We start from the raw sequence: 22,394 nt of genomic DNA on the forward strand, positions 1-22,394 counted from the left end.
CGGAACTCTTTGGACGTCTGCCATTCCGTGAGGTAGATATCCGAGGAGTTCCCATTGCTAAACGAGAAGCTAATATCAGGAAATTAATGCAAAGTATTTAACTAAATAAGAAAATATAAAATACTCAAGAGAATTACGCATTTTTAAAATAATAAATCTAATTAAGAATTAAGAATAATTTTCAAGCTCTGATTTATTTATTTTTTCTTCCTGATAAGACTTAAATATAATCATGTTTTTTTTTTGCATTTCTACGTCGTAAGAATTCACCGAAATACCTACGTTCATACAGAAATGATTAAGATTGTTTTATGATATGACTAACATCAATACAAAAATGTTATGTATTGGTTTCTAAATTTTCTCTTTTTAACAAACCGGAAGCTTCAACAGTTACATAATGCCAAAGTCCGACAGCATGTGAGGACCGGAGACCGGTGTACGTTGGAAGTGACTTTGAATGGTGGGGGTAAAGCTGGACATTTAGAATGGATTCTGGGCTTCAGACACGAGCCAAACACAATAAGTAAGCAATGCCCATATCGAGCTGCAATGCCATTCTTTAATGTGCACGAAATTAAGTTGCATGAATGTTTACACTACAACTCAGTATAATGCACTGTAATGCATAATGGCACATATATGGGGACATAATTTTTCGTTCTATAATGTTGATTGAATTACCCCTGAATCTATCGTCAGGTGCTCGCCAGGAGCTAACTTGCGCCTGTATTCAAACTGGTCTGACTGTTACTACTGCACTGCATACATTATGTGACATTTACTTGACTGAATACTGTGGTTTCATTAATATTCAAGGATATCAATTTTCGTGGATAAAGTGAAAATCACAGTTTCAATGATACGTAAACAATGAGCCTATCAATTAAAAAAATGTTAATAGAAATTACACTTCAATGAACACTTAATTACATGGATCAATGTAATAATGAAATCCATGAGAATTGGTATTCATCGAATATTGATGAAACCACAGTACAGGGTTAAATGTTTTTAAGTTTTGTACAAAACTTTTTGTGTAATTTTAAATTTGTTCATTGTAAAAAGAGCTTGATTTGACAAAAAATATAGTTTTACAATATGTAATAATGTAAATCTTTTGTTGGAGCACTCTTTTCATTTAAGTTAAATAGTTAGTTAAATCTTTCTTGGAGCAATGAAGACGCATAGGGCCAAGCTTATCTCTGGTTTCTGTGGTGTGAAGCAGACAGGTAATTGTCTAGCTTTGGATGGGACACCAGTCTATCACAGATTAACTCCAAGTGCAAGATGATACCCAATTTTAGCTGGGTGGACTAAACAAAAGTTACAATGTTGATAAAGTACCTCATGTCTATGGGCACAACACAAAACACCGAGTGACCACAATTGGGCTTGAACCAGCAACCTTTGCCATTTGGGTTACTGGCCTAATACCTAGGACCACTAACCATGTGTTCCATATTTTTTGTATTTTTCTTTTAACTTTCCAATTCAATGTCAATGTGTTTTGTTTTTTAGGCCTGTGTTTGGGCTGTTATTTTTTAAGCGGTTTGCTAAACTGACGGGTTACATGTTCCCGTCCTGGAGAAGTGTCCAGGTCCTTATATGTATCTTGCTGCTCATTCTTGGACTTCTGGGTAAGTGACAAATCTTGTTAATAGTATGATTCTCTATATTCTTATACAAAAAACTATGTGGTCTTAGTATGATCAGATACTACAGAATTAACAAAGACACCCATTGACATTAATGTCACCATTGGTACTGTTATAAATAGTCATCAAGGTCACATGTCAGATATTATCAGACCAATGTTTAGGACAAGAAGAATACATAATTATATATCTGTCCAACACATTCATATCTTTTGAAAGAAATGAATATTATCTTTGTTCAAGATTATTTTCCAAATTACCATTCTGATTTTCAGAACAAGTGGTGATATTTTATATTGGAAACATTCCGTCCAAGTATTACAAGGTGTTTGGGGATCGCGACATGGCAGGATTTAGGGAAAAAACAATTATGGCTGTTCTCCTCATCACAGCTGAAGCTTTCGTGAGTTTTGATTGAAATTATTTTTTAAAAGATAAAATAAGACAATATATTTGGTAAGACTGTTATTTAAAATAATATTGTTTAATGTTCATCTGTATGTTGTCATATGGTTACATATAAAACATTAATCTTTTGTCAGTGAGTGAAAGTATTCTGTTTAAACAATATGTGTAAGTGATAAACAAAATGATTCAATAACTTGTATGAGCTTTATAAGCCCTGTAGTCTGTTGTAACAGATAAAGGCCTCCACCCTCTACCTTGTTTCTGTGCTGTACATCAAGTGGAGGGGCTGTATCAACGCAAAAATACACAAACTCTATTTCACTGATCTCGTCTATTACACGGTCAATATGGCCGGCAAAATCGACAATCCGTAAGTATTGGATAAAGCTGCCTTTAAATAGTTTCAGTGGTTAAATTCTGAAACATATCTTGATTGATATTGCATTTGCTTTTATTTGTTTTTAAATATTCTAAAAAAACTACGGTGCCTGAAGTGCAAGGGACAGGTGATTTTTCTTCGTTATAAACGTAATTTGTTATATCGGTTATCTTCACAATATGTTTAAAATCAACAGGGGATGAAAATCACTTCACTATAAGCATCAATTCATTATAAGTGTGTTTGCTATAAGATTGTTTTACTGTATATTTAAACATGATATATGGTACTGGTACATAGGGATGTGGTGACACATGTTTCTCTCTCCCAGGGACCAGCGGATCACCCAGGACTTGGACAGGATGTGTGACAACTTCAGTCAGATCTTTGCCCCGATTATCATCGCCCCCTTCACCATCGCTTATTACCTGTATAAAAGTGTACAAAGGTCAGATACCAACACAAGTGCACATGTACATGTAATATCAAACACATCACAATCTTGTGAGGTCTGGGTCAGTCTACAATTTAGGACATTTCAATGTTTGGACAAGGAATCAGGACTAACTTTAGGTCTCAAATTTATGAAGTAAATTTGAGACATGATTTAAAACTGTTCTAATTTTGAACCAATAGACATGCAGTGATAGATGCGATATTCGACATACCTTTGGTGTGATAATAGATATACCAGTAGGCATCATACCTGGTATATGAAATACCTGTAGTTATTTTCTAAGACATACATTTACCCTGATATACATTTTATATTTTTAGACATGATATTAAATATGTCAGTTTACATGTTATTAGTTAAACCAGTAAATATGATTTAAGATGTACTTGTAGATATGATAATAGAAAGACATGCATGTAGACATGGTACTAGATATACCTATATCTATAGACATTAAATATAGACATGACATTAGACAAAAAATAGTCATGATAGTAGACAAACCTGTAAATAAAATAGTAGACAAACTTGTAGATGTTAGATAATATTGTAAATGTTTTAGATGTATTAGATATACCTGTAGACATGACACAAGATGTACCTGTAGACATGATATTAGACATGATATAAAATATGCATGTACAGTTAACATGATATTAGACATTCCTTTAGACATGATTTAATTATTATATATTCCTGTTAACATGATTTTAGACATAAGACATGTTATTAGATAATTGAGTAAACATGTTTTGATACATACATGGAGAAGACATGCTAGACATACTTTTAGACATGATATGATACATACTTGTAGACATGATATTAGACATACTTGTTGACATGATATTAGACATACTTGTAGACATGATATATATGTCAAATGATTGTTTTGTTACAGCACAAGTTACCTGGGTCCTGTTGGTGTCCTTTCTTTCTTTATTGTTGCCACGGTGATCAACAAGTTACTGATGTCTCCAGTTGTTCATTATGTGTTCCGAAGAGAAAAAATGGAGGGAAATTACAGGTGCAGACAAACATCAGAAAGTAGTTGTAAATAGTATAGGCAAAGGAAAGTAGAAAGTATTCCTGCTATGCCTATTTTAAGCCACTATATTTTCAGATTTGTGAGGTTTATGTATTTGTAATTATGATAATGAATTTGAAACACTGTTATTTTGTTTCAGATTTAAACACATGTTACTAAGAGCTAATGTTGAGTCAGCCGCGTTCTACAGGTCGGGTGAGATAGAGAAGTTCTACACGGATCAACGGCTACATCGTCTCCTGAGAACCCAGCACAGCCTAATACTGAGGCAGTATGCCCTCAATTGTGAGTTCAATGAGTTCAAAGGTCATATGATAACAAGCCTGATACTGAGACAGTATGCCCTCAATTGTGAGTTCAAAGATCAACCAGTCTGATATGTAGGCAGTATGCCCTCAAATTTGAGTTCATAGATAAATAGGCAATGTGCTTTGAACAGTGAGTTCATAGCTCCATAAAGGTATCTAAATTAGGTATAGGTATGCCTTAAACTGTAAGTTCACAGCTTATTATTTAGAGCAATGCTAAAAAAAAATTGGAAAAAGTGAAAATCGCTGTTCATTACGAGTTTACATGTAGGTAGTCTCTGTGAATTAATACTCAGTTACATTTATATATTTGTAGTCTCAGTGAATTTATTTGACTACCTGGGAGGAATACTCACTGACAGTTACATTTATATATTTGTAGTCTCGGTGAACATATTTGACTACCTGGGAGGAATACTCACTGACAGTTACATTTATATATTTGTAGTCTCGGTGAACATATTTGACTACCTGGGAGGAATACTCAGTTACATTTATATATTTGTAGTCTCGGTGAATATATTTGACTACCTGGGAGGAATACTCAGTAACATTTATATATTTGTAGTCTCGGTGAATATATTTGACTACCTGGGAGGAATACTCAGTTACATCCTTCTTGCCTTCCCGATATTCAATGGAGACTTTGACAGTGTCTCACCCTCAGATTTTTCATCACTCATCAGTGCTGTAAGTTTTCTTTCTTGTTTTTATGATAATTCTTACATGTATCATTTAGGTCAAAGTAATGAAAAGCATCAATTAATTTGAGTAACACCAAAATTTCATCTGATCTGCAAACTCACTTTGCTTTAATAGGTTTTATTTTTACAATGTATATACAATAACAAGTAATAACAAGTACATATAGTGAAATATAGTAAAATTGCATTACCCATGTTTTCATCCCCATGTATTCCATGGTTCATGGAGGTATTAAATGCAAAACAACCATAGGCAATGCCTTATTCTTAGTAGCTTGATTTTGTCTATTTTAGAACTCCTTTATCTTTATGTACCTCATCAACTGCTTCACTCGTCTGATTGATCTATCATTAAAAGCAGCAGAAGTAGCAGGTAATGCTCACAGGTAAGGCTAATAGCCCCAGGAACACAGTAGGTGAAATACCCACAGGTAAGGCTAATAGCTCCAGGAACACAGTAAATGAAATACCCACAGGTAAGGCTAATAGCCACAGGAACACAGTAAATGAAATACCCACAGGTAAGGCTAATAGCCCCAGGAACACAGTAAATGAAATACCCACAGGTAAGGCTAATAGCCCCAGGAACACAGTAAATGAAATACCCAAAGAAAAGGCTAATAGCCCCAGGAACACAGTAAATGAAATATTCACAGGTAAGGCTAATACCACAGGCACACAGTAAATAAAATACTCACAGGTAAGGCTAATAGCCCCAGGAACACAGTAAATGAAGTACCCACAGGTAAGGCTAATAGCCACAGGAACACAGTAAATGAAATACCCACAGGTAAGGCTAATAGCCATAGGAACACATTAAATGAAATACTCACAGGTAAGGCTAATACCACAGGAACACAGTAAATAAAATACCCACAGGTAAGGCTAATAGCCACAAGAACACAGTAATGACATTGAGTATAATCTCACATGTAAGGATAATACTTTGACTAAGGCCAGTAAGGGCTATACTTTGTTGTATTGTCATGAGTGGTATTATATGAATGAATATCTCTAAAACTATCTTTCAATTTTTCATATTCAATTCCAAATAAAGTTAAACATAAGTGAAACTGATGTGAAATAAAATTTTGTTTTTAACCTACATATTTGTACCTATTTTGGCAGAGTTGGAGAGTTGATAGAAGAATTACAACAGGTAAAAGACAAGCAGAGGACCCTTAATTATGTCAAGGACAGCCATCCACCAAACCCTGCCAGGTAACCAATAGATTATCTAATACTGTAGTTCTAGTGCTTAAAATAAATGATATTTCAACTTTATAGACATAAAAGGATGGGACAGCAGACACTGTCTCTATAAGCCCTCTCCATACTTCTTGTGCCTATGTATTTTGTTGATCAGTGTGCTTCAGTATTCAATGTCTTATGTTCAATATACACTGTCTATTGTTTCTTAATAAGTTTTTTCATCTACAACATTTGTTTTAGTGAACAAGTTGAATTAACAGATATCAATATTGACAGCCAGATGACCCAGAAAGCTCTAACCGTGTCAGAGCTTACATATGCCCCACCCAAGTCCAGTGACATTCTCTGTAAAAGTAAGTCATCATCACCAAGGACGAGTCGGTAAGGTCAAAGGGTCAAAGGAATCTAAGTACTGATGCATGAAGAGATCAAATCTTTTGCTTTATTCCTGGCTCCCAGTAGTAAACCTTCCTCAGTCATCAGTCATTTTACTATATACTCTGAGTTTTAACCTGTTACCACAATTCTCATTCTGCTAGTTAGTATATCGGTAAAACAAAGTCTAGTATGCTCTGTACCTTGTTAAGCTGCTACTGTAGGCAAGAGAATGCAGTTTATGGAAAAAAGCTTTGATTATGTAACTGTGTAAGCTAATACTGTAGGCAAGAGAAAGCACTTTATGGAATGGAAGCTTTGATTATGTAAATGTGTAAGCTTACACTGTAGGCAAGAGAAAGCACTTCATGGAATGGAAGCTTTGATTATGTACATGTGTATGCTACTATTGTAAGCTAGATAGCACTTCATAGAATGGAAGCTTTGATTTATACAAATGCTGTTTGTTTTTGCACAGATTTAACATTCCAGCTGGAGGCAGGGGTCAACATCCTGGTGACTGGGGATTCAGGGTGTGGCAAAAGCTCCTTACTGCGGGTCATAGCTGGTCTGTGGCCTTCAACAAATGGTATGATACGTTATGTCTCTCTCATTGCTATAAGAACAAATGTGACCTTCAGCCAATGGTATGATACATAATGTCTCTCTAAGTACCATAGGAACAAATGTAGTCAGAGCATAGCTGGTCTGTGACCTACAGCCAATGATATGGTACATAATGTCGCTCTGTAAAAGATCTTAATTTGTCCTTAAACATGATTTACGGAGTTAAAACTCACCATGGGAGAAACCTGTAATGGACTGGTGTCCCATTCAGATGATTCAATTTATTTCATCCCTTAAGTGCCACAGAAACTGGATATCAGCTATGGCCCTATGTGCCATAGGGCTTGTAAAGGATTTAACTTAATAACAAGTGTTTGTTATTTGTTTGTTATTTCATACTGTCATAGTACACTTTGACATTAACACTAATATCAAGAGAACATACATAAAGAAGCAAGAATCCTTCATTGTTCTCGCATTATCACCAGTGTGAGATTGGTTTGTCCGTTGTGAGACAGCAGTGTGAGATTTTTCTGTCTTACACTGTGTATTACTACGCCATTTTAAAACGTAAACAAACGTTGTCCGCTGTAGGGAAGTGCAAAATTGTGGATTGAGAATATCTATTAAGTAATTGTTTTGCTTGATTAATTACAAATTATCATATTTTTAATAAAAAAAACTGGCATATGCTCTCATTTTGACTTGCACTATTTGAAGCACGCGGAGGGATAAACCGAAAGTAATCTTTTGAACGTCATAACAGAAAGTTGTCAAACATCATTTTTTTTCAAGGTAATACATGTATAATGCGAGAAAAATGATCATTCATTATATACTCGTGTGGAATAGGGAAATTCCACCTCGGGGCAAAGCCTCGTCCTAGACCGTGAATCTTGTCCACTCTGTGGAATTTCACTATTCCACACTTGTAATAATGAATGATTCTATTAATCTTTTATCAAATTTCAACTACAATGTACATATTAGATAAACTAATTATTATTGCAGGCAGTGTAAGATTTCATGAAGTTGTGAGTCCTAGTAAGATTCTGTTTCTACCACAGAAACCCTACTTCACAGACGGCACTCTGAAACAACAGGTTAGTCACATGTCACTAGCAGTCTTTACATTAGTTAAACAAGCACTTAAACAAGTAATGTAAGACTATCAGTGACTGGGACGCTAGTCCCTCACCTTTTATCACAGACAAACAAGTAATCAGTACTGTAGAATGACTAGTTCATATATTGACATCTACCTGTATTTGACCTACAGAATAATTTATACTGCAAACATGGAAATATTTGCCCCCCAATTACAGACTGGGCAAATTCCAATGTCTCAAATTATCTCTTTTTAGCTCACCTGAGCTGAAAGCTCAAGTGAGCTATTCTGATCACATTTTGTCCGTCGTCCGTCTGTCCGTCTGTCCGTCTGTCCGTCTGTCCGTCCGTCCGTCTGTCCGTCTGTCCGTCTGTCCGTCTGTAAACTTTTTACATTTTGAACTTCTTCTCTAAAACCGCTTCGCCAACTTCAACCAAATTTGACACAAAGCATCCTTATGGAAAGGCCAATATAAATTGCAGAAATGAAAGAGCTATCTTATTTCAAAGCGGAGAAAACATCGAAAGTGTAGAAAAAGGGGGGTGTATTTTTAAAAATCTTCTTCTCAAGAACTATGGAGTCAAATTCAACGAAATTTAGCCTTGATCATCCTTATGGGAAGGAAAAAATAAATTGCAAAAATTAAGCTATAATTCGGTTCCAAATTTAAGTTATAACGAAAAATAATAAAAGGGGTTAAATCGGTTTATAAATAAGTTTAGTTCGGGTTCGTTATTCCAGATTCATTCTTGACGTCATTCCGTCTCGGAAACGAGGTTGTTTGTTCGAAGCGGCCATTTTCGTCCCATTCTGTCAAACGATTGATTAGTTTGTTGTGGAACTGTTCACGCGCAAAGGTAATGTTTGAAACTTGCAAGATATATTGGTGCCGATTATTATGTGAAGTAAACTGAGGTTAAATATTTCAATGTGTTGACATTTTCACTTATGTCGGTGGTTTTAGTTTGTTTCATTTTCATTGCGGTTTTTAACTATGGGAAACTATCGCGTGTATTTTGGAATTTTTACGTATTAATCAAACATAAACTTCGGTAAATCAGGCAGCTGATTGTTTATCTGCGCAAAGTGAGCAAAATCTGATGCATCAACATGAAAAGACGATTCATGCAATTGGTAAATATGGATGATGTCTGCGCAGTGATTGATTTATGCAATATGTTATGTGAATATGCTTACAAACTCGAGTCTATTCAGTCTAAGCAGACATTGTTTTCGCAGATGGATATATGTAGGTGTATGTATGATTTGAAAAATAAATTGTGCCCTGTCTTTGTTATGGTGCATTTTTTCTGTTTTTATTGTTTACCATTTTATATTTACTAGCCATTGAATGTCAAGCTTTAAGTTATGAGCAAGATACAAACCATAGGCACCTGACGTTGTATATTTTTCTCAGAATAAAAATAAATACCTTAAATCATTAAATCTAATAATACACAAGGTACGCATCGCCACCATCTTGGATTTATTTCAAACTGTCACATCAGCTGGAAGTTCTGCTTGAAACTCATTGGTAAAATTTTTATAATTGACCTAAATCCAAAATGGAGGCAATGGGTACCTTGTGTATTATTAGATATACAGTATTTATTTTTATTCTGAAAGAAATGATTTGTAAACGGTGTGACCGTTAGACCGAGCGCAGATTTAACACAGTGCAGTTTTGATTTTTGAATAAAATTTTGAATAAAATTTATTTGAAATGCACACAGTAGGATATGCCTGGTTGCCTAGCAACTCAAAGCATTAGCCAGTTTAACGAAACGTTGCATGCTAAGTCTACATTATGACGTCATGTTTCAAACGTAATACACGCTTTTTCTTCGGAAATAGCCGAAGAGAGTTATTTTATTCCGAACTTTCTTTTATTTCTTCTTTCATTGTTTATCAATTTAATTCATTTAAATGCCGCGGTAATAAAATTGAATACTTTATTCAGTATCTAAAAGATCAGTTCCTTGATATAAATGTTTTTATTTTCCATCTGATAATTTGATAAGACATGCATAGAACTAGTCATGTTTCTTGACTGAAGCAGTATTGAAACTTATCCGGTGTCCTCTTTTATTTATTTTGATTCAAATTACCTTCTATTTGAATACTGGAACATTTTAATTGAGTTTAGGGGCAACAAACATCGATAAGTACAAACAATGATCAAATTAACTTTTTAAAAACAAAATGGCTGCCAATATGGCGACGCTCATGGCTGGAAGAAAAATTTTTTTGGCCTTAGTACCCCTGATTCAACTTACATTTTTCAATGATTTTTTATATATACGTGTTACCATTAATCCTCGCTTTACGAGGCGGGCTTTGCTCGCCTTTCGCTGCGCTCGGTATAACATCAGGTGCCTGTGACTCGAACCTAGCAGAAATGTGGGCTCTGTATTTTTCTCACGGTTCGAAGACTGATGCTGACATTTTGGTTGATTATTAGAAATGTCTTACCAAATATTAAAGGATGATGCGTTACTGATAACTACTTTGTGGGATGATGCGTTACAGAAAACTACTTTGTGGGGCCCTTCTCACCCAAAGAATTATCTGAAATCTACAACATTTTTGATAGTTATTTGCAAGAGTAATTAAAAACAGAGTCTTTTAAATAGTTGGTATAGTTGGACACATTTTAATTATGATATCTTAAGTGTTGTTCGTAAGAAAATATTGCAATGGAAAATCATTTTGGTTTCAATTTTTTTTTTTTTTTTTTAAATAAAGATGAGAAATAATGGGTGGTCCTTAGAACACTAGAGTAATTACTAATATGCTTGTCAATACATTAAATAGCTCTTTAATAACATATTAGATACGTAACATATCATGTGACAACATTTTTTCACATTGATCAAGTAAGGTTACAAAAAGTCACAGAAATTCATGCCAGGTGAACAACAATTGTTCATAATGGTGGAGACCATTTGAATGATTGGCAATACATGAGGTTTTAATTATTAGATCTAAACCCTGGGGTCATCCCCATCCCCCAGAAATTAGAAATGTCCAAATATCTTGAACAAAGGTTAAGGTCCCCACCCCTAAACCATAGATATTCTTGTTCCTTGTGTCAAGGGGCATCAAATGGAATGTAGGTTATGGGCCTCGGGGGTGGTCCCGACTCCTTTTTGAACAGGAAGTGCCCCAATATCTTGAAAACGGTCAAGATCCCCACCCCTAAACCATATATATTCTTGTTCTTTGTGTCAAGGGGAATCAAATGGATTGTAGGTAATGTGCCCCGGGGGTGGTCCTGACTCCTTTTTAAAAAGGAAGTACCCCAATATCTTGAAAACGGTTGAGATCCCCACCCCTTAACCATAAATATTCTTGATCCTTGTGTCAAGGGACATCAAATGGTATATAGGTAATTGGACCCGGGGGTAGTCCTGACCCATCTCGAACAGGAAGTGCCCCAATATCTTGAAAACGGTTGAAGTCCCCACCCCTAAACCATATTTATTCTTGTTCCTTGTGTTAAAGGGCATCAAGTTGTATGTAGGTTATGGGTCCTGGGGGTGGTCCTGACTCCTTTTTCAACAGGAAGTGCCCCAATATCTTGAAAGCGGTTGAGATCCCATCCCCTAAACTATATATATTCTTGTTCCTTGTGTCAAGGGGCATCAAATGAAATGTAGGTCATGGGCCCTGGGGGTGGTCCCGACTCCTTTTTGAACAGGAAGTACCCCAATATCTTGAAACGGTCAAGATCCCCACCCCTAAACCGTATTTATTTTTGTTCCTTGTGTTAAAGGGCATCAAGTTGTATGTACCGGTAGGTTATGGGTCCTGGGGGTGGTTCTGGCTCCTCTTTGAACAGGAAGTGCCCCAATATCTTGAAAACGGTTGAGATTCCCACCCCTTAACCATATACATTCTTGTTACTTGTGTAAAGGGGCATCAAATGCTATGTAGGTCAAGGGTCGGGGTGATCCTGACTCATCTTTGAACTGGAAGTGCCCCAATATCTTGAAAACGGTCAAGATCCCCACCCCTAAACCATAAATATTCTTGTTTCTTGTGTTAAGGGGCATCAAATGGTCTGTAGGTTATGGGTCGCCTCGGGGGTAGTCCTGACCCCCCTCAAACAAGAAGTGCCCCAATATCTTGAAAAAGATTGAGATCCCCACCCCTAAACCATTTAATCTTGATGCTTTGTAAAGGGGCAACAAATGTTCTATGCAGGTCATTGGATCTAAAGGTAGCCCTGAACCCCCCTAAAACAGGAAGTGCCTAAATATTTTGAAAATTGTTTAGATCCCCATCCCTAAACCATGTATATTCTTGTTCATTAGGTCATGTTTTTTCACCTGATATACAGTAAAAAACCCTCGGGAACCTCATAAAATTTCACAAATAAAACTATTTAAGTCTATAAAGTTTGACCCATGTTGGTTATCCCTATCCCCTTGATGGCTGTAATGCAGAAGACCTGTTTACGAAGTCTAAATTATTTCATGATAATCTTAGCATTTACATATAAGGCTTATTATCTAATTACAAGATATCAACCAATGCTACTAGCTGTCATCACAATAATTTATAACCATCCTTTATAAATTTCTGAGCACTTTCAAATGAATCACTCGTAGTGCCGTGCGGTATAACCGACCCCAAAGTTGGGCTTGTTATTCAACACAGGAGTTGAGTCCAGTTGTGAGAACCTTTTAATTAAAATTATCATCAGTGTCTTCCCAATTACGTGATAATAAAAGATTTAATTAAGCCAGCTTTAATCAATTACAGTAATTGTACTAAACAAAAAGCAAACAGCTTGTGCAAATCTCCCAAGTTATTTGAGAAATAAAGTACCAGTTTTTGTGAATGTTGCAGAATAACCTCTGAGGTAGAGAAATGTTGTTTTCAAATATAAAAGCTGGGGTGTTAGCCAAGGCTTTTATATTTTAAACAACATTTCAAGACCGAGGAGGTTAGCGTGCAACATTCACGAAAACTCATACTTTATTTCTATTCTACTAACAGCCCAATATTTCTACAGATTGTTTCTCCTATAGAAAGACAATCTAGGTCATTTTGACGGCTGTTCCGTGTAACCCCAATGGTTTTGTTAGTAATGGATCAAAGAAATAAAATGCAGATGACAGAATTTTTCTTTTGATTTTTAATACTCTTTCCTTATTTATAAAATATCTTTGAATCATGTTCCTAATATTTTAAGGGCAATTTTATACGATTATTACTACTACACGTTATATGTTTTATGTAAAAACACAGAGTGAAAATGTGCTAGGGAGGATCTAGGAACAGCCGCATTGATCTCTTAAAAATAAACATTTGAGGCAATACACATGGTTTTGACTGGAACTATCACATGAAATTGATGTTTTAAAACTTTTTACGGTTTGAAGTTGTACTTTGATGGTCAGTGCGAAACAAATTGGTATTTCTGATAATTTACTGATGACGTTCGTAGTATTTTGGAGAATAATGTCCGCGGCATCTCTTTGATCTCGGTATTAACTGTAGTAAATTAATAATTAATGCAATTGGGAATTTTTATCGTACAATTGGGAAAATCTGTGGCTTTTCGTTATTGGGAATGGGTTCGATATTCGCTTCAAATTTGAGGGGAGTGACGGTCCTGAATTACATCTTGTTCATTTTATTTTCACAGTCCAAACCCCCTAAAAAACCATGGTCTTTGCATGACATTTTATGATCTTTATATATTAGGGGGTTTTATTTGTAGATGCCACGGAGGAAGTATTGGAGGATGAACAGGAAAGAGTTACAGACTGACATGACTGAGGAGACTGGCCTCATGAAAAACAGTAAAACAATTTCTGACCTGGACTTGACTGAGGAGACTGGCCTCGTTAAAAACAGTAAAACAATTTCTGACATTAAAATGACTGAGGAGACTGGCCTCGTGAAAAACAGTAAAACCAATGTTGACCCTGAGGAGCCTGGCCTCAGGTTACAAAAAAAACAGGAAAATCAAAAATCTTGTCAAATGAATTTGGACACTGAACTGGAAATGAATTTGCACAATGAACTCGAAATGAATTTGCACAATGAACTCGAAATGAATTTGCTCAATGAACTTTGTGAAACAAATTTGTGTCAAAACTCTGCTGAAGTGATTTTGCAAAAGAATGTGAAAAAAAATCTTACAAACAATGACTCTGTGACTAAAACTATGCAAAATAATTTGCAACCTCATGAAGATAACCTGGTTTATCATAGAAAATTAGTTATTGGGTCATTTCATCAAGGAGATACAAGATTTTCATCATTTTCAAGGGGCAGTCAATGTACTTGCAATGCACTCACTATGTTGATCAAATGTTATGAAGGATTCTCGTTCACAACTGAATTTTTAGATAACACTTTAATAGCAGGAGACCAGGTGTATACAACAGTGGTCAAAAATTTGATGCAAAAACAAATCTTCCATAACAAACTCCTCAACTTTGATGAATTACCAAGTAACTTAACTTTGGGAGAAAATCATCATGTCATTCACAAATTTGATACCATTTGGGGATTAGTTGTCTCGGGAGAACAAAATAGCCCTGTGAAATCATTGCATCAAGCTTTAGATGAGGCATTCCAGATTTCTAGATATTTGCTAATTATGATAGGAGCAATTTGTTCTGGTGTATACAAAATTTCAAACACTGAATATTATTTCTTCGATTCTCATTCACATGACCGTGATGGCATGTCTGCATGTGAGGGCAAATCTGTGCTGGTAATGAACAAGAGTCTTGATGATTTGGTGACATATTTGTACAACATGTACAACAGCATGCATATTGATTTTTCTATGCAGTTTGAAATCTTACCAATCTCAATTAGTACTTTGCATCACAGTTTTCCAGAGAGAGACCCATTGCAGAAAAAATTATACAAAATGGATGAACCTCCATCTATTACAAATGGTGAGAAGCAATGCAGAAAACGCTATATGAGAGAATACATGTCCAGAAAGAGAGAGAACACACAATTTAAAACTGAAGAGAGATGCAAAGATGCTCTTGCCAAAAAATTGAAACGACAAAATCCTGAAGTGTTTGAGAATGAAAGGAAAAAAAACACAGCTGGAAGAAAGTTTAAACGACAATGTATTGATGTTCAAGAAAAGGAAAGAAAGATGGACAAAATTGCAAGAAAATTGAAACGACAAAATACTGAAGTGTTAGAGAAAGAAAGAACAAGAAATGCAGCTGAAAGAAAATCTAAACGACAATGTAAAGATGTTCAAGAAAAGGAAAGAGAGATGGACAAAATTGCAAAAAAAATGAAAAGACAAAATCCTGAAGTGTTAGAGAAAGAAAGAACACAAAATACAGCTGGAAGAAAATCTAAACGACAATCTACTGATGTTAAAGAAAAGGAAAGAAAGCTGGACAAAATTGCAAGAAAACTAAAAAGACAAAATCCTGAAGTGTTAGAGAAGGAAAGAACACAAAATACAGCTGGAAGAAAGTTTAAACGACAATGTATTGATGTTCAAGAAAAGGAAAGAGAGATGGACAAAATTGCAAAAAAAATGAAAAGACAAAATCCTGAAGTGTTAGAGAAGGAAAGAACACAAAATACAGCTGGAAGAAAGTTTAAACGACAATCTACTGATGTTAAAGAAAAGGAAAGAAAGATGGACAAAATTGCAAGAAAACTAAAAAGACAAAATCCTGAAGTGTTAGAGAAAGAGAGAACACAAAATACAGCTGGAAGAAAGTTTAAACGACAATGTATTGATGTTCAAGAAAAGGAAAGAAAGATGGACAAAATTGCAAGAAAACTGAAAAGACAAAATCCTGAAGTGTTAGAGAAAGAAAGAACACAAAATACAGCTGGAAGAAAGTTTAAACGACAATGTACTGATGTTCAAGAAAAGGAAAGAGAGATGGACAAAATTGCAAGAAAACTGAAAAGACAAAATCCTGAAGTGTTAGAGAAAGAAAGAAAACAAAATACAACGGGAAGAAAGATTAAAAGGCAAAGCATTCAAATTCAAGGAAATGAAAGAGAGATGGACAAAATTGCCAGAAAAAATAAACGACAAAACATTAATGTAAGAAATAAAGAGAATGAACGAGAGACAAAAGCAAGAAAATTGAAGAGGGAGAACCCAATTATCCTTGAACAAGAAAGATTGAAAAAGCAAGCTAAACGAAGTATCATTTCATATCATGAAAATGAAAAAAATCTAAATAGGGAACAGAAACAAAGGAAGAGGACAGATGTTGAATATTGTAACACGGTAGATGAACGACAAAGACAGCATAGGTTTGGAGCAGATATAGATGATTGTATAAAAAAATTTCATGAACAGATTAGACATGGTCCCATTTTTGTATGTTCTTGTTGTCAGCAAACGTGGTTTAAAGAAAGTGTATTAAAAGTGGAGAACACAAAACTGGATGAAAGAATTAAAAACAAATACTTGACAAGTACTATTTCTGTTCAAGATAAGGAGTGGATTTGCAATACTTGCTATTCATCGTTAAAAGAAAACAAAACTCCAAAGTTGTCTGTTTTTAATGGTATGACATGGCCACAAAAACCAATGGAATTAGATTTGTTTCCTTTAGAGGAAAGGCTTGTGTCTTTGAGAATTCCTTTTATGCAAATTAGAGAGTTACCAAGAGGTGGACAATATTCTGCCAGAGGAAATGTTGTGAATGTCCCAGTTGATATTCAGCCTACAATAAATAGCTTACCTAGAAAATTGGATGAAAATGTCACAATTCCCGTAAAATTGAAGAAAAAATTATCTTATCAAAAATGCGATTATCATGAAAATGTACGACCAGCAAAAGTACTGATAGCACTGCATTGGCTTATGAACAATAGTGAATTCTACAAGAACGCAAATATCAATGTTGATGACAACTGGTTTCAAGAAATCACAACCTCAGCAAATGAAATTGTTCAAGAATTAGTTCAGACACAGTCAAGAAGGGACCATAATACTGATTGTCTGGAGTCCGATAATGATGAATTTTGTGAAGTAGATGGAATTGGTAGAGATGGAAATTGTGATACGTTGCTAGATGATGCATCACGAGACATGAATCAGGTTTACACATTTGCCCCTGGTGAAGGACAACGTCCACTAAGCTTATATCAAGATCAGGCTGCTGAATATTTATCATTTCCTACAATCTTTTGTGGAAGGAAAAGATTAAATGATGAAGAAAGAGAACTGCGTGTTTCATATGCAGACATAGCTAAGTGGGAACTGAGAAGTTTTGATAGACGTGCAGCACAGTCTGTTCCAAACTTGTTTTTTAAGTTGAAAAAAATACAAATGAAACAAGTTACTGACAAATGCAATTTGGCTTTGAGAAAATGTAAAACTAAGGGAAAAACATTTACAGCAAACGATGTGCAAAATCCTGAAAATGTCAATAGTCTTGTTAGACACAATGAGGGTTATTTTATCTTTAGACAGTTAAGAAATTCACCTGCATATCTTGAAACACGGAAAAAAGATGTATTTGCCATGATCAGACAGTTAGGTTTACCAACATGGTTCATGTCTCTGTCTGCTGCCGATACAAGATGGACTGATCTCATCAGAGCACTGGGCATTTTAAACAATGCAAAGGAATATACAGATGACGAAATTGACAATATGTCATGGTTTCAAAAATCAAAAATGGTACAGAAAGATCCAATTACATGCACCAGATATTTTGACCATAGGTTTCGATTGTTTCTGAATTCTGTATTGAAAAGTGACCATCATCCAATCGGCCAAGTGAAAGACTATTTTTATAGAGTTGAATTTCAACAGAGAGGATCACCCCATGTTCATATGGTTGTCTGGATTGAAAATGCCCCAAAATATCAAGAAAATGATGAAAAAGAGATTTTGGATTTTGTAGATCATTACTTGAAATGTGAAAAGAATGAAGATGATGACTTGACAGAATTACAAGTGCATAAACATTCTCAAACATGCAAAAAAGGAGGAAAAGATGTATGCAGATTTGGCTTTCCACTACCTCCTTTAGAAAAGTCTATGGTTCTAGAACCTTTAGATGCTGATGTTGACAAGTACAGGAAAATGTATGATAAAATTCAGAAAAAGTTAAATGATATGTCGAAAAATGGTTGTGATTTATCATACAAGGAACTCCTAGATTCAGTCTTGGAAATATCTGAGGAAGATTACATCAAATGCATTAGGAGTTCATTGAGAGGTCCAAAGGTTTTTTTAAATAGAAAGCCATGCGATATGAGAGTAAATTCTTACAACAGTGTTGTTCTAAATGCTTGGAAAGCAAACATTGACATGCAATTTATCTTAGATCCATATGCCTGTGCAATGTATATTGTTTCATATATAAGTAAATCTCAAAGAGGAATGAGTGATTTACTGAACAGAGCTGCAAAAGAAGCTAGAGAAGGAAATCTTGACCTAAAAAGACAAGTGCGTCATATTGGAAACCATTTCCTCAATAGTGTGGAAGTCGGAGCACAAGAAGCTGCATATTTAGTGTTGCAAATGCCTCTAACAAAAGCTTCAAGAGATGTTGTTTTTATCAACACAAGTCCCTCTGATGATAGAGTAATTCTAATCAAAACAGATGCTGAATTGGAAAAGTTGACACCGAATTCTACAGATGTTGAATGCAGTAATGTCATTAAAAGATACACAAAACGACCAAAACAACTTGAAAACTGGTGTTTAGCTGACTATGTTTCCCAACTTGATGTAGTGTTTCCAAAAGAAAGTGAAAACACATTCGATCAAACAGAGATAAACGATGATGAAAATGATGAGTCAGATGTTGACTTTAATGAGAGTGATACACTTGTTACTCTTAAAAATGGCATTATCATCAGACGTCGCAAAGTACCCAGAGTGATTAGATATGTCCGGTTCAGTCTAAAAACAGACCCCGAAAATTACTATAGAGAAAAGTTAATGTTGTTTATGCCCTGGAGAGATGAATCAGTTGATCTGTTGTCTGGAACTGACACTTTTGAAAATTCATTTAGTCTTAGAAAGTCTTTCTTGGCTCATAAAATCAAGCAATATGAGTTTAATGCCGAACTGCTAGATACAGCATTACAGATAGCAAATGATGAATTAACAGATGCTTTTGATGAATTAGCACCTAATACTCAGCAAATAGAGGCAGAAGATGAAGCTGAAGGATCTTTTGAATCAGAAAAGTATGTCCAGTTTAATCCAGAGAGACCAGTTGAACAAAGAATATATGATATTGGGGCAGATGTTGGTATCCCATCAAGACAAATTACAGAGGAAAGTTCTGTGAGACTGCCAGATGATGAATATTTGAAATTGGTGGAAAGTTTGAATGAGAAGCAAAGAGAATTTTTCAATCATGTCATGCAATGGGTTAAAACTAAAAAAGAGCCAATTTATTCGTTTTTATCTGGAGGTGCTGGTGTTGGCAAATCTGTTTTGATAAGAGCACTTTATCAAGCTTTGCACAGATATCTATGTTCTACTGAAGGTGAAAACCCAGATGATGTAAGAATACTTCTATGTGCATACACAGGGAAAGCAGCTTATAACATTGGAGGGTCAACCATAGCATCTGCTTTCCATCAAAAAATTAATCAAAGCCAACAAAGTTTACACTGTGATGAATTGAATACTTTTCGCGCCAAATACAGAAACCTGAAATTAATCATGATTGATGAAATATCAATGGTAGGCAATAGATCACTGGCTCTAATTGACAGTCGTTTGCAACTTCTTACAGGCATCAAAAAGCCATTTGGTGGTATTAGTATCTTAGCAGTTGGTGATTTTTTTCAACTCAAACCTGTGATGGACAGCTGGATCTTTCAGGATTTAAAATGTAATGCCCAAGCTCTTGCAAGCAATCTTTGGAAGGAACACTTTAGTGTATTTGAATTGGATGAAATAATGAGACAAAAAGATGATGTCGAGTTTGCTCAACTGCTAAATCGTCTTCGTTATAATGAACTCACACCAGAAGACAAGAATGTAATTCAGAGATGCATGATAACAGAAACAAATGAAAATTATCCAAACCATGCTCCACATCTCTTTACTCAGAACTCTAAAGTAGATGCATACAACAATCAGTTGATTGAAAGACTTGAAGGAGAAAAGGTCACAGTGAAATCAGTTGACACTGTTATCAAAGATTACTCAAAGGAAGTGAAACAAAAGCTTCTCAGGTCTTTAGTAAATGAAGATGATGTTAGCAAAACTGCCAATTTAATGCAAATATTGATTCTTGCTGTTGGGATGATATACGATATCTCGGTCAATGTTGATGTCTCTGATGGGCTAACAAATGGGTCATCATGTAAAGTTCAACTGATTGAAAGCAAAATGGAAGGCATATCAAGACCAAGCATAGTTTGGGTCCATTTTTTTGATTCTGCCATTGGAAAGTCGACTCGCAAAAAATACAAGCATTTGTTTCATGATGGAATAGATGATGAATGGACACCCATTTTTGAAGTTCAGCGGTCTTTTGTATTGAATCATAATACTTTTCAGAGAATTCAATTTCCATTGCGACCAGCTGCAGGAAAGACAGTTCATAAAGCTCAAGGGTGCACTGTTGATGAAATTGTAATTGACTTGTCTCAAACTAGAATTAGGAAAACTCCACACATTCACTATGTTGCTCTAAGTCGAGTCCGGTCAGTAGATCATCTACATATCCTGAACTTTAATGAGCAGGCATTAGCTATGGATGAAAAAGTGCTTGAGGAAATGGGAAGAATGAAAACTGAGGCGCCATTGCAACTTTGTTATGTTCCAATGTATGAGATCAATTCTAATTGTTTTAAAGTTGCTTTCAACAATTGTAGATCACTTCATAAGCACTTTTCACAAGTAAAAAGTGAGCCAAATATTCTAGCATCAGATGTAGTTGGTTTCTCGGAGACAAGACTATGTAGTGCAGATGAAAACAATTTTCAACTACACAGCTACACAGCAATATTTAACCATGAGGTTACATGTCACTTCAATAGACGTCCACATCATGGAACAGCACTGTATGTGAAAAATGACTACAAGACAACATGTATCTCAAAGTTTAACAATGGCTCCTTAGAGTTCATCGCTGCAAATGTACATTTAAGCCAAAGTAGAGAGGTACAAGTCATCGTACTTTATAAATACCCATCATGTTCTTTGGAAAATTTCAAGCAAAATGTAAACACACATCTTAAGCCTTTGACTGAACACCAGAAAGACTTGGTACTTATAGGGGATTTCAATTTTGATTTGTTTTCTGGGCATATTGACTTTTTAACATTTTTTGAAAATTGCTTTAAATGTAAACAAATTGTAACAAAGGCTACACATAATACCGGTTCTCAGCTGGATCTGATTTTTACAAACATAGCCCCATGTGCAACAGATGTGATTGAAGCATACTGGTCTGATCATAAAATGATATACTGCGCTTTTCAATGATATAATTGTGTTTTAAAGAGAATGGGGCGCCAAAGTAAAAACTCATCAGAGGGAGCTGTGAAAATATTGCCCCCTCCCTCATCCCATTTGTCACCATTAAAAAGGTGACAAATGGTTTGTTAATATATAGATATTGTAAGACACCAACTATTTGCTTTTGGCACTGTCATAGATTCAGTGGTTCAAGGGGAAAGGGGATTTAATTATTAAAAATTTGATTTGTAACAATTCCACCACATGTTTCTTGGATGTAGAGAAGAGTGTTAAATCTGTTCTCAATTTTTAATTTCTAGCCTTTAATTGGCCAAATTTACAGATATCATCCACTTCACTGATGTTGTTTTCATCAATTCTCCCCCCCCCCCCCACCTAAAACATGACTATGCCAATATTTTTAAATTTATACATTAAATATGTATTTAATTACTCATTATATGTACTAGTATTTTCTAATTTACTGGATTGATGTATATAAATATTTTCATTTACTTATTACATTTTGTCTTGTATCTCTTGGCCATCATTCTTAATACTATATATATTGAATTATAATGTCTATATATACATATATCCAACCAAAAATGTTTAAGTCTTATATTCAAAACTACAGTGAACATGTGTAAATTTGTGTATATTTCTTCAATATTGAAAGAAAATAATTCGCAGACTTCAAGGTGCCAGGTAAATGAAAGTCATCGACTCCCCATGGATAAAACACCAGTCCATAGCAGC

General features: G+C 35.1%; 1 protein-coding gene across 4 annotated transcripts in view; it reads left to right on the forward strand.

Annotated features, from left to right (window-relative positions):
• Positions 1-25: 25 nt before the first annotated feature.
• Positions 26-22,394, forward strand: part of LOC128178916 (lysosomal cobalamin transporter ABCD4-like) — a 39,480-nt gene continuing 17,111 nt past the window's right edge. The window contains exons 1-14 of one of the 4 annotated variants that reach the window (XM_052846338.1): positions 26-93; positions 385-526; positions 1,522-1,640; positions 1,934-2,061; positions 2,300-2,436; positions 2,777-2,893; positions 3,804-3,929; positions 4,090-4,235; positions 4,767-4,948; positions 5,257-5,348; positions 6,091-6,183; positions 6,415-6,527; positions 7,028-7,138; positions 8,128-8,219. In XM_052846338.1, the coding sequence (XP_052702298.1) occupies positions 489-526; positions 1,522-1,640; positions 1,934-2,061; positions 2,300-2,436; positions 2,777-2,893; positions 3,804-3,929; positions 4,090-4,235; positions 4,767-4,948; positions 5,257-5,348; positions 6,091-6,183; positions 6,415-6,527; positions 7,028-7,138; positions 8,128-8,219 (1,494 nt within the window). In that variant the 5' untranslated portion in view covers positions 26-93; positions 385-488. Of the gene's footprint in view, positions 94-170; positions 527-1,521; positions 1,641-1,933; positions 2,062-2,299; positions 2,437-2,776; positions 2,894-3,803; positions 3,930-4,089; positions 4,236-4,766; positions 4,949-5,256; positions 5,349-6,090; positions 6,184-6,414; positions 6,528-7,027; positions 7,139-8,127; positions 8,220-22,394 lie in introns of those variants that run through there. The other 3 variants (XM_052846337.1, XM_052846340.1, XM_052846339.1) reach the window with 3 other exon arrangements.

Source organism: Crassostrea angulata, chromosome 3 (genome assembly GCF_025612915.1).
Source record: "Crassostrea angulata isolate pt1a10 chromosome 3, ASM2561291v2, whole genome shotgun sequence".
NCBI lineage: Eukaryota > Metazoa > Mollusca > Bivalvia > Ostreida > Ostreidae > Magallana > Magallana angulata.